At 38.1% G+C, this 13,287-nt stretch overlaps 1 protein-coding gene across 3 annotated transcripts in view; it reads right to left on the reverse strand.

Annotated features, from left to right (window-relative positions):
* The window catches only part of sdk1a (sidekick cell adhesion molecule 1a), a 479,647-nt gene extending 471,333 nt beyond the window's left edge, over positions 1–8,314 (reverse strand). For all 3 annotated transcript variants that reach the window (XM_067420064.1, XM_067420057.1, XM_067420048.1), the window contains exon 1: positions 7,100–8,314. In XM_067420064.1, the coding sequence (XP_067276165.1) occupies positions 7,100–7,433 (334 nt within the window). In that variant the 5' untranslated portion in view covers positions 7,434–8,314. The remainder of the gene's footprint in view (positions 1–7,099) is intronic.
* Positions 8,315–13,287: the final 4,973 nt, after the last annotated feature.

The raw sequence follows: 13,287 nt of genomic DNA on the forward strand, positions 1-13,287 counted from the left end.
ACAGAACATGTACTAGGGATGCGCGGTATACCGGTACTGGAAAAATACCGGTATATATTTTATTTAAAACGGTACGATATCATGATATTGCACATTTCCTTATATGCTGCTTTTCCGAAGTTCACCGCTAGATGACCCAAACTGACCCGAAACAACTGTCAAATGTGACGACAACATAGACGAACAAAATGGATAAAGCAGTTGAATCTCACTCAAGATGCCAAAAACAAATTAATAAACAGAGGAGTAGAAGTGACATTTGTAATGACTTTGCTTATAAAACTGATGAAGAGCCATCAAACCTAGCCAAGAAGCATCTGTCACTATTCTGACTTTAAGACTTCTTAAGAGATCGACAGGTCAGTGGATCATTCAAACCATCTCATTTAGACATTTCTTTTCTTTTTACACTGATCAACGCACACACACACAGCCTAACATAAGATCGAATATCACAAAATCTCCAGCGTTCGTTTCAACCAATGACATTTAGATCTTCTAATATTTGCATGCGTACTATTGCACTATTTACATTCGCGTTAGACACAACCGACTGTGTTTATGTGAATACTCACTAAAGACCGATATTTTTACATAATTCTGTGTATTTGACTGTTTAAGTAAACTTAATTTGTAATGTGCGAGTTCTAAGTTACAGGCTTGTGTGTGTGTGGTTGTTATGAGCTCGTATCTCCTGTAACTGTTATTACGAAATGCTATAAAATCTCTTGCGTGTTCAAATGATTTCCGTTCTCCATCCCGAGACGAGCGTGAAATGTTGAATCGGATTATGCAGATTGCTTTAGTGTAGGTGCGATGTCTTTTGAAACCAGAAGCAATTTGCTAATTTTGAGAGAATTTTGCTGAAATTATTTCTCACAAGAAAGTTTTCAAATGACTGATTTGATGTGATAAGCTTTGCTCATTAATTTACTAATACACATTTGTGGTAATTTCCCACTTTATAAACTCAAAACTTGCACAATTGTACTCATTCGCGTGCAATATACCCGCGCTAATATCAGACGTGTGGTATCGATTTAATATCGGTACTTCGGTATTAGATTGTGGTACTGTACCGAAGCCAAAATTGTGGTATCGAGCCATCCCTAATATATACAGCACTCACTGGTCTCACTTTGAGATCTAAAAACTTGAATCTGAACACTCAAACGTACATTGCCATGTTAAATGAAACAGAAAGGTTAACATGTCAACCTCGTTCCAATATGCTAGCTCCGATAATGCTGTTGGCTCCTCAATTCAGATCAATAATATCTAGCCCATTCCCAGAACAGTGCTGGGAGCTCTCCAAACATCAAAAGACCTTGACACAGGACTTGGGAACTGGCTGACACTGCATGCACCTCAACAACTTTGCTGAACCTTAAGAAATTAAATAAAGTATACAAGTTTGAAGCGCACAATAAAAGACAGAGTTACGGTAACCAGTCCTCCGCACACACAAATAAAAGGGTTGTCTGCTTTACCATTTCTCAACTGATATGGGGTCAATGCATCCTCCTAAGAGGACTGTTTCTATATATTCAAAGTTAATTAGTAACCACTGTGGCATATATGAAGTAGACTTTGGAGCATAGCCCTGATAGCATTCACATTTAAATAACAGATTGCTAATTTAATTTATTCTTTCAAATGTGCATTAAGATATGAATGATGTACTCTAAGATACTCAATATGAAAGGAATATATCTTAATCCGACACACTTTCTCTACAGGGCTTTATCATCAGTGAGTGTTTATCTTGGACAAAAAAAAAACTCCACACACACACACACACACACACACACACACACACACACACACACACACTCACACACATACACACAGAGAAAAACAAGCCTCACATTTGAATATTTCAGAGTCGTATGTCAAAGTAAATGACATGGATATTATTCCTGTTTCTTGTTGTCTAGTCATATCATTCAAAAACAAATCACCATTTTATCTGTACCTAAAAGCAAGTTTTAGGCTTCAGATTGACTCATTTGTGTCATTTTGTTTTACATTTATAGCTTAATCTAGTTAGTAGCTGGTTAAAACACCTTTAAATCCCTGACTGAACATCTCTTGTTGTTGTCTTTTATGGTGCCTTCAGAAATGCAAATAGCACAAGTGACAAAAATACATGCATTGTGGGTGGAAAGAGCTTAAAGCAGGATGAGGTTTTAAATTCGGGAGATTTTTTTTTTTTTTAGATCATTTATCCTTTTGATTACGGGAGGAAAATGACTCTAATCTGTGGAGTATTAAGGAATTAAAAATGTTCTTTTTAACGAGGCATGCTGTTTTTGTTATTTTGCAATAAAAATAATTTGACAGAGGAATAAAAGAGCCTGTCATTAATAGTCACACGTGGCTGATCATTTCTATTATACCCCCAATGGCTAAAATAACTAATTCATAAATAAAAAAATAAACGGTTCTGACAAGACCAGTTCTGTTTTACGCTCACCTGCATCATCACATACAAAAAGTACTTTGAAAGAGCACAATACATAAAGCAAACATACATCTACCTTCTTATAACAGCACTAATCAGTCACTTTCTTTTCTCAACATGCCAACTGTTACTCTTCTCTCCATGTGCCCCACTATATGAGAAACATTACAGAGGGAATCACGGCCAAATGGTGCATATGCCATCTGTATGGAGCCAGATCAGCCTCAATAATAATACATTTACAAAACAAAATTCATAAATGCATAGCACAATTCACATTTGTAAAATCGGATTCGTAAATTCAAAACACGATTCATAAATGCACAAGTTAAAAGCATAAATATTTCCCCAAATGCTCACACAAATGCATCTTACCTAAATAAATGTAAAATCTTTACACAAGTATGTATATATCAAGGTCTTGAATGCATTTCCATCACACATTTATGAAAGATGTTGCATGCATTTATGGATCGTTGAATCTGCATTTGCGAATCGTCACACGTGCATGGACTGCATTGCATTTGTGTGTGGGATTTTTGAGACCTTCCTGGCAGGTTAGGATTCGTAAATATCTTTTTTTGGAGGACGTTCTGTTTAGCCAATCGTGGTGAGCTTTTAATCCACCAATCAAAACGCTCCTTACTGATCAGACTCAAGAAGCTCACTCCTGCCCTTTTTCTGTGCATTCTTTCATGATCGGTTGTTTCACGACCTTTATGTAAAGACATTTTAATGGGTACTCTTTTTTTTTTAGCACCTATTGCAATTTCTACAAAATTATGATTTATATTGTTCGCACAAAATACAGCTACCCGGTTAGCCTGCGATCACCATGGAAATGGAGCTGTCACTGTTGTTTTCACTTCAGGTAAGTTTAGTCCCTAAAATTACACAGATAATACACACACCTGTTCCTGACACTTTCTTGCAAGCTTCTGTTAAATATTTACTTTAGAGAAATGGTTTAGTGTCTTCGGAAAAAATCTGTTAGAGTCTCAACCATTAAGCTAACGTTAAATATAAGAGGTAATGTTAGGCTAACGTTAGCCTTGCGCCATAAGGACATTTGGGCTCTTAATCACATATTATCTGTAGATAAGAGGTTTTGATAGCTTTGCTGGCAATGTGTCATGAATGGAAGTAATGTTAATCTAATTATTTAACCTAAAAGTTTTCACTGTTAATCGGTGACGTCACTCACACAAAGCGTGAAAATGGCCTGAAACGATTTCAGACACGTTTTAATCTTTCACAGTGAACCAGTATTGACAATGTATATCACCATGCATCTGTAAAACCTAAACGTAAATTCTGGTATCTTAAGATATTATATTGTATATCCTGTATATTATTTTTTCCCCTGCATTTTCACCTATGCTCTAGTTTATTTATTTCTAATAAACCTGACATTGTATACCACATATTGTTGGCTCTGTAACAAATTGTTTATGTTCCACTGTTTCTTTTTTTCTGCACACTTCACCACAGAGGCCAAATGAGCATTGTGAATGTACAAATCTCACGTTATATTTATAACAATTCTTGTTGATGTTTGAGTTGTATTTCAGGGCAGTTTGTGAAGACAGATTAACAAGAGATGTTGTGACAACCTGGACAGAAGTCGGTTCCAGATCCACCTTCCAGACCAGACTTCTCTCTCATATTTATTGCTGTCTAATGGTGTATTATGTGTCCTCTGCAGAATTAGGTGCATGCAGATATTACTCGGGAACATGACTAAACTTTGTTTGCTATAATACATCTATTTAGTGCACCAGTGAAACATAATTTTCCCCCCACATTTGCTTGTATAACTATATCTTTGTCATAGTATTCTTTCAGTGGTAAAGGGGTTTTCAGATGACAGAAGTCAACGTTAGTCAATACAATGATCTCTATGAAATGAAGCGCCAGATTTCCGGTGTTTTCCAAAATCTGTGACTGACCAAATCATGTGACCCTAGTTGGCGCTATATTGAGCAAATCCAACCTACTACTAAACCTATTCCTAATCCTAACCTTATAACTAGGGTCACAGAATTAGCTACTACAACAGAATGAATCTACAGAGCATGACGTGCAGGGAAAATAGTAGGCTAAATGTATTAATCGAGGGGACGAATTAGTAAATCGTAGGCACAATTTACTTTTTTGTCTTGCACGTCGTGTGCGGTGCTCTGTATGGATCAGCATTGAATGGAATGGTTTACTAACCTACTAACTCATTAGAAGAGCCCTTGCTGCCACCTACTGGCATAACAATGTAACCTGCTATAAAAGTGCTGAAAAACAGCTAAAACACAGGCACATTAAAACAACAAATATTATTGATTCAACAATAACAGCCATTATACATTTTACATTTACATTACATATTTAGATTGCAATTTAATTATTATAATAATTGCAGCAAACTAATTATTAACTAATTAATGATTGTAACTATTTCAAATGAGAATGTACATTTTAATGATGAAATGCATTTTTTTTCTGTTGTATCTTATAACAACTGTGCACTGAAATTGTTTTGTATTTTTCTATTGGTTAATGTTATTATATTTAAATTTGCCAATCATTGCATCATTTGCATGTGCTGTACTTTATTTGTACTATTTTGGTGTATTTGTATTTATCGGTATATAATTTTTACTTATTCACCATTCACTTTTCTTTGGTTCAAAAAAGTAAATGGTGAATGTAAAGTAAATGGTGAATAAGGAAGATTATTATGCTTAATAATTCTATATGATGCTAACATTAACACCTCCCTTTGTGTTCAGCAGAGAAAATTAGGTCATACAGGTTTAGATTAGGAATAACCCAAGGATGATTCTTTTTTTGTGAACTCTGTCATATTGCTTTTTATGTTTTGTGAATAAATACAATGAGTGACTAAATTTGTGTAAAGTAAAAATTATTTGGACTACATATGTAAATGTAGTTTAATAAAATGAGCAACAACCAGAGGAGAGCCCTAAAGGTAAGGTGAAATGTAAAAAGTGCTAGTAATAAGATGAATATTCAGATCTACAGAAATATTGTAACCTGTGACTTGCCTATGATAAACTATAAAGAGATCTAAAAAGACCACTTAATCTATTTCTCTTACTATACAGTTATAATATTGTTTTATATTGAAGTCATTTTTCAAAGATAACATGAATAAACGGTATGCAACTTTGGTGAATAAGACAGCAGGCTAACCGGGTAGCTGTATTTTGTGCGAACAATATAAATCATAATTTTGTAGAAATTGCAATAGGTGCTAAAAAAAAAGAGTACCCATTAAAATGTCTTTACATAAAGGTCGTGAAACAACCGATCATGAAAGAATGCACAGAAAAAGGGCAGGAGTGAGCTTCTTGAGTCTGATCAGTAAGGAGCGTTTTGATTGGTGGATTAAAAGCTCACCACGATTGGCTAAACAGAACGTCCTCCAAAAAAAGATATTTACGAATCCTAACCTGCCAGGAAGGTCTCAAAAATCCCACACACAAATGCAATGCAGTCCATGCACGTGTGACGATTCGCAAATGCAGATTCAACGATCCATAAATGCATGCAACATCTTTCATAAATGTGTGATGGAAATGCATTCAAGACCTTGATATATACATATTTGTGTAAAGATTTTACATTTATTTAGGTAAGATGCATTTGTGTGAGCATTTGGGGAAATATTTATGCTTTTAACTTGTGCATTTATGAATCGTGTTTTGAATTTACGAATCCGATTTTACAAATGTGAATTGTGCTATGCATTTATGAATTTTGTTTTGTAAATGTATTATTATTGAGGCTGATCTGGCTCCATATCTGTGACCATGCATGCCGTCTGACCTCATGACTCCTCTATTGTTCAGGTCCAGAGATCTCAGCTCAACTGTCTGTTGCACAGACAGACAGATATTTGACATTCCATTGTAATTGAAATCAAGTTTGGCAGTCTTATGACACCAGTGTCAAACACATTGATCATGAACCATTCATAATTTCCAGAACGACACTGCTGGGTCGCTCTAACGTTATGCATTTAGGTGATTCTTCAAGTAAGAGAACTTTTGTGTCCACTTAAATAATATTTCTCGTTTTAAATAACAAATTAAAACAGATGTTGTGTTCCGGTGCTAATTTCGAAGATATTTTAGATTAACCAGAAGTTTTTAACCAGAACTGTTATCATTGGGTTTTTTTTCATAACACTTTATATTTAATTATGAAGACATGACAAGATAATAAATAAACTCAATAAATGGTCAGTTAACGTTTAATTCAAAGTTGACGAATTTTAATTTTAAGAAACAATCAATTTTCTTTTCAAAGCTAAGACAGCTAGCTAGATTTGTGTTAGCATGTTAAGAACTTGTCGACTTTTTCCTCTAAAAAATGTCACACAAAAAATGTCCGTCAGACAAAATATCAAAACTGCACACCATCACACACGAATATACACCAAAATCCAGCTGGAATAAAGGAATTAATTCCGTGGAAGTGATATGTTTTTGACAGTCGGTAGGCTAGTCAAAAGTGCCTCTATAATTGAAGAATCGCCCATATATAAGAATACTAAACTGTTTTATGAAGCTGCCGTGTCATATTCAAAGCATATCAGGTGGTATGCGTTTAACTTACCTTGTGTGACGGCTCTCAACACGTGGACGTGCATGCAGAAAAACGCCCACCAACTCCAAGTGCACAGTGCAAACTTTCTCTTTCCGTTCCCGCTCACATTCCTCGCGGAGAAACGTGTAAAAATCTTGGAAGAAGTGCTCCGGTGGTCCAACATGATGGTATTGTTGTCCACGCGTGCGGGAACTGATGTTGAGTAAGTGCGCGCTGTGGCTTCACGGGAACCGTAGCCTCCCGAGTAAACGCTGTCCTCCTCCTCCGCTGCCGTGTTGTGTCTGTGTGCTTTAGACAGACCTGTGAATTTTCTCTCCGTGGGATCAGATCCACTGGCGTCCATCCCGGGTCGCACGCGCTCCGCAAGTTTAACTCTAATTCCCGAGAACTGACAGTTAGAAAACGCACATTCTGTCCAGTCGAAAGTTCCCGGCAAATGTGCTCTTCATTAACAGTTGAATGCTCTACTACTGCGCGTGATGCCCGCGAAAGCTCTCGCTCACCACACAAGCGTCATTACTCGTTTATAACTATATATACTGCTGTAATTAAATATATGCACTGCACTGATGACACCACACTGATTGACTTAGCCTTTTTATTTACTGCTATATAAAGTCTCTTAAATATTTATCCCACTTTAAAAGCGCACTCACTCAATATATCCCCTTAATAGTCTCATGCGTTGATATTCGTAAGATCCGCTCTTACTTTGCAGATCCAGTTGCATGCAGTGCTGCTCCTCCAGTTTGCTGCTATTTCATGTTAGAGGGGTTGCAAAGATAACCCTAAACAACCAAACTGCCAACTATAGCTTCCAGTCGACTGGTGTAACTTACACTGGCTACCGAGAAGAATCCAGACGGTTGCATTCAGCCACGAAAACCAAGTCAAAGACACCCAAAAAACTGTATGCGTACTAATATGACCTCTCTTAAATTCACCGGCAATGTCTGATGAAACGTCGCGGCGAAATATGATTATAGAGACAACTCAGTGATTAGATATGTGCGTCGCAAGGTATCCCAGGTTCTCCAGCGTACTTTTGAATTGCCCCGCGAGCTAAAGCAACAAGCGGCTGATCGCTGTGTTCGTGTGAGCTGAGCTCCGGCTCACAGCGATCTGAAGCGAGTGAAATGTAGTGTACAGGTCCAGCGCACTTACAGCAACTTCCATTGAGCTGCAGCCGCGCGCGCGCGCGCTCCCTCTCGCTCACTCACTCACCTCCGCCCCACTAAAGACTCATTGGCTGCTGCTGCGGCTGGAGGCAATTCTTTATACACTCCTAGTTTTGCAGCAATGCCGTATATGTGACCCTGGACCACAAAACCAGTCATAAAAGTAAATTTTATGAAATTGAGATTTATACATCATATAATTTAATAAGCATTCCATTGATGTGTGGTTTGTAAGGATATGACAATATTTAGGCTAAGATACAACTATTTGAACATCTAAATATTGAGAACATCGCCTTTAAAGTTGTCCAAATGAACTCCTTAGCAATGCATATTACTACTAGCCTAATAATACATTTTGATACAGTAGGACATTTCAAAATATCTTTATGAAACATTATCTTTACTTAATATCCTAATGATTTTTGGCATAAATAGTAATAAAAAAAATCCACATTTTTACCTATACAATATATTGTTAGTGTAACGGTAGTCGCTATGCAAGTAAACCTCACTCCTCTGTCCACTAGAGGTCAGTTGCATCCGACAGTGACTACCGTTACACTCACCCCCTTAAACCTTACTCTCACCCGGGTCAACGGCACCAGTGTAACCCCTCCTGTTCAACATTGGTTTCGTTGACCCGGATGAGAGTGAGGTTTGGGGCTGAGTGTAACGGTAGTCACTGTCGGACGCTACTGACCTCTAGTGTCAGCCCCTAGAGCGTCTCTTGAGGAGTGAGGTTTACTTGCACAGTGACTACTGTTCGAACAGGATTACATTGGTGACGTTGACCCGGATGTGAGTGAGGTTTAAGGGGGTAACAGTAGTCACTGTGCAAGTAAACCTCATTCCTCTGACCACAAGAGATGCTCTAGCAACTGACGCTAGAGGTTGCAGCCTTTAGCCTCCTTGTTAGAGTGTCTGACTCTTATGCCGGCCGACCCGGGTTCGAGTCCCGTTAGGAGCGGGTGGTTTAAACAAGAGGGGTTTCATTGGCTATTGCCATCTGTGCGACTTACGAATGGTTTTACGGTCCAGGGTCACATTTGCTTAAATGTATAAAACGGGTGCAAATTATATGGTTATCAAAGCAATGTTTTAAGTCGGGGTGTTACAAGTACAAATTTTATTGTAAATATTAAACAAGGAACATTTCAGTAGCCTAGAATTGTAAAAAGCTTTTCAGTAACCTAAAACGCACATCATCTAAAATTAAATCATGTATCCTCACAGCCATAGCAAACCACAACCATCCAATCATTCCCCATTGATAAAGTCCCACAGTACATTTTGTCTTGTTCGTGAAGTTGTTTTAATTGGATACGTCCCAATAGGGAAGAAAAGACTAACAGCCATATCAATGACCCTGTCCCAAATGGCACACTTCATATGCACTTCCGGTTTTGCAGCCTTGCAATGGCTGTCATGTGCGCATGTCCGTTAAGTCTGTGAGACCATAGGGTGTCCCATTTGTCAATTTAGGCCATGTCCCAAATGGCACCCTAAACACTCACCGTCGCACGAGTCCACACTTTCATGACGTAACACTGCTTTGACTGTCGGCAGTGGAGCTCGCACCAGTGTGAGCTCAGCAAAAATACGCATCGAGAGTGCATATTGACTGCAAAGGCGGCACTCGCGAGCACTCTTCTGAAACCTAAAATGACAAATGGGACACCTCCAATCTCATGGACTTAATGGACACCTGCACGCTTTAGCCATTGGCTGGATCCCATATGGCACCCTAAACCCTTACGTGTAAACACTTTCATGACGAAATGCCGCTTTGACTGCTGGGTAAAATCCTCTTCGTAGCTTGCAAACTTGCAGTCTCAGCTAAAGTGTGCATGAAGGATGCATAATGGTCGCAAAGGGGGCCACTCGAAAGTACCCTTCTGAAACCTAAAATGATGAATGGGAAACCCTACGGTCTAGTAAACCTATCAGACACGCACACGCAGCAGCCATTGTAAGTCCAAGACCGAAAGTGTATATAAGTGTGCCTTTTGGGATGCAGCAATTGTAATTTCACAAGACCGAACGTGCATATGAAGTGTGCCATTTGGGACAGGGTCATTTTAGGATTCTGAAGGGTGCTCGAGAGTGTGCTCGATATGCGCCCTCGATACGACTTCTTCCCGACAGTCAAAACGGCATAACCTCAAAGTGCAGACTCGAAGGAAGACCTTGAGTGTATAGGGTGCCGTTCGGGACAGGGTCTATGTCACTCGGGCACCAACAGTTAGGATCAGCATTGAACGTTATGGCATCAAAAAAAAATATGTTATTAAGTTGGCTTGGGAGAGCCAACTTACTAAAATGCTTAATAAACTTATTGTTATTTTTCTTAGAATAAATTTGCAACTCTATCTCCTCCTGGAGCTTTAACTCTACAAACTCCAAACTCAGCTCAGACTCTCAAATTGTTCTGATTCGAGTAGCTATATCTTTTCTAACTGATCAGACTAACGCTTTTCCTAAAAATGACTCTCAAAACTCGGAAAAATCCCATTGACTTTAATTGACGGAATGTTCAAATGAGCCAAGACTGTTCAAACTGACCAACTGACAAAATTCAAATCTAAACACTGAAGCTCATCACACTCCACTAGCTGCCATTCTATGAACTTTATCTAAACCACTGAGACTCATTGAACTCCCATTCTATCTATCTGTCTATCTATCTATCTGTCTATCTATCTATCTATCTATCTATCTATCTATCTATCTATCTATCTATCTATCTATCTATCTATCTATCTATCTATCTATCTATCTATCTATCTATCTATCTATCTATCTATCTATCTATCTATCTATCTATCTATATATATATATATATATATATATATATATATATATATATCTTTAAACTTAACTTATCAAACTAATTCAAACTTGAAGCTTATGAAACTTTTTCAAACTTTCTGATCAACTCTCTCCCAAGCCAACTTAAAGTTTGTCGTCAAACCTTTTTAATCTAGTTAGTTTTTACAGTTTTAAATGTATAAGCTATCCAAAAAAAAAAAGTTTCAGATAGGGAGGGCACATTATGGCTTGCATGATAGAAACCTCAACAGTCTCAAGATTTAATGACCTTGACCTCTTTACCTGTTTTACCCCTGGGTGTCATTGCAAATCAAAACCTATATAAAGGTTTTCATGGAAAAAAGAAAGTAAAAATGAAATAAAACACAGATGAAAACAAAATATTTTTAACAATAAATTCAGGTGTAGAAATTACTCTCAGAAAGTAATGCCTTTTGACTTTTAATAACTTTTTGTTATCGGACTAATACATTTACCTTTGAAAAGATTATAAAAACTAGGCTACTTTGCTTTAAGGGCATCTCACATTCATTTATTATAGTTTTAAATGCTCATGAAGCTTTATGTGACTAATGCGTGTTTTGACCTAAGTTGTCCTGATCTCTCTCATTCACAGAGTTGTCTGTTATTCTGTCTTCTCATCAGATCAAGTCATCTCAAACACTTCTTGGTTGTTTATGTTAATTAACACAACCCAGGCTATGTAAATATGTGTGAATCAGCTTTCTGTTCTGCAGAGATAAATAGCTTGGTTTTGCCTCGATGTTGGTAACAAGGAAACTGACTCAAAAGGGCATAAATGTACTTTCCTGTGAAGTAAATGAGTGCATAAAAGTTTTTAAAGAGTTTATATAATCCCACAGTATAGAATATTATAGGGCTTTCAACAAACTTCTAACCAACTTTCTGGGCTATAAGGTAAACTTCCACCCTTAAGTAAATTCAGAAATACATTACATACTGAAAACCACCTTAGCAAGCATTTTAGAGCGAACTCTATAATGTTCCAATTGTTGTATCATAATGCTTATACGCCCAAACCTTTAGCTTGACACTTTGTAACTAAGAATTTAAATGCCACATATAATCCACCTGAATATCTCATAGAGTCTAGACACTACCTGGGGTCTTTAATTGCTCAGGCCAGTGGAATAATTCATTCAGCAAATGATTTATGAGAGCAAGAAAGAAAGGGAGAAACAAATGCCTTTGTCATCACAGCAGGAAACACTCGGTTTCATGAATGCAGATTATGTTCCATTAATGCAATCCAAATAATCAGCCCCGATTCCATCGCACCAAACAAGCAGTCCTTTCATCTCCCCTGTTAACAAATTTGAGCATGAAAGTTTATGTCAATGAATTCTTGTAAATGAAGCTCTCTGTGTTTACCTGAGCTGGAACTGTCAGCGCTGAGAGGAGGTTTGATAAGGCCGAGTCACATGATGTCTGGGTTGTTTATCACCTCGCCACCGTGATACATGAGATTCATCAGCTCGAGAGATTTTCCATAATCAAAGAGGCCCGTGATGGTTTTCAGACAGCCGACGTGATTATTGCGTGTTAGTCGCTGCGCCCGACTGAAGGTGCACATTGTTTTCGTGCTCAGCTGTTTCGTGTTCCTGATAAGATGATGCGTATGGCAAGACGCTCTGCATAAATGCTCTTGAAATGTTTATTTCAGAGCCCTGTCTACGTGGCAAACAGCGTTGAGACAAAGCCAGCAACAGCCGGGCCTGTTTGCTTCATGCCTTTCAGATCCAGGTCCTGTTTCCTGTCAATAAATAGTTAGTGTAAACTGTTTGTCTGGGAACAGCCTGTCTCGTATGCTGAAAATGGGTTACTTCTGTGCTTGTGTGGCCTCTAGATCACTCAAATCCCTATTTTCCTCAAACCTCTCCCAGTCCATCCCCTGCTGGCCACGTTCATGTTTGTATCTCAATGAGCAGGGCTTTGACTCAGAGCAAACTGGGCTAGCTTTCTTTACTGCCATCCAATAAATCATTTCTTCATCTCATCTAGGCCAGAACCAGAAAGATCCCACAACCAGATGAAAAGGATATGTCAAGCCTGTAGCATGTGTGGCCATGGGGTTTGTTGTCACCATGCTGAGAGGTGCTGGGTATCAGAAAGCTGAGATAATACATGGTCCGGCTTAAGAAGTCATGCTTCTTCTGTACTCAACCC

The sequence above is a fragment of the Pseudorasbora parva genome, chromosome 2 (genome assembly GCF_024679245.1).
Source record: "Pseudorasbora parva isolate DD20220531a chromosome 2, ASM2467924v1, whole genome shotgun sequence".
NCBI classification, from domain to species: domain Eukaryota; kingdom Metazoa; phylum Chordata; class Actinopteri; order Cypriniformes; family Gobionidae; genus Pseudorasbora; species Pseudorasbora parva.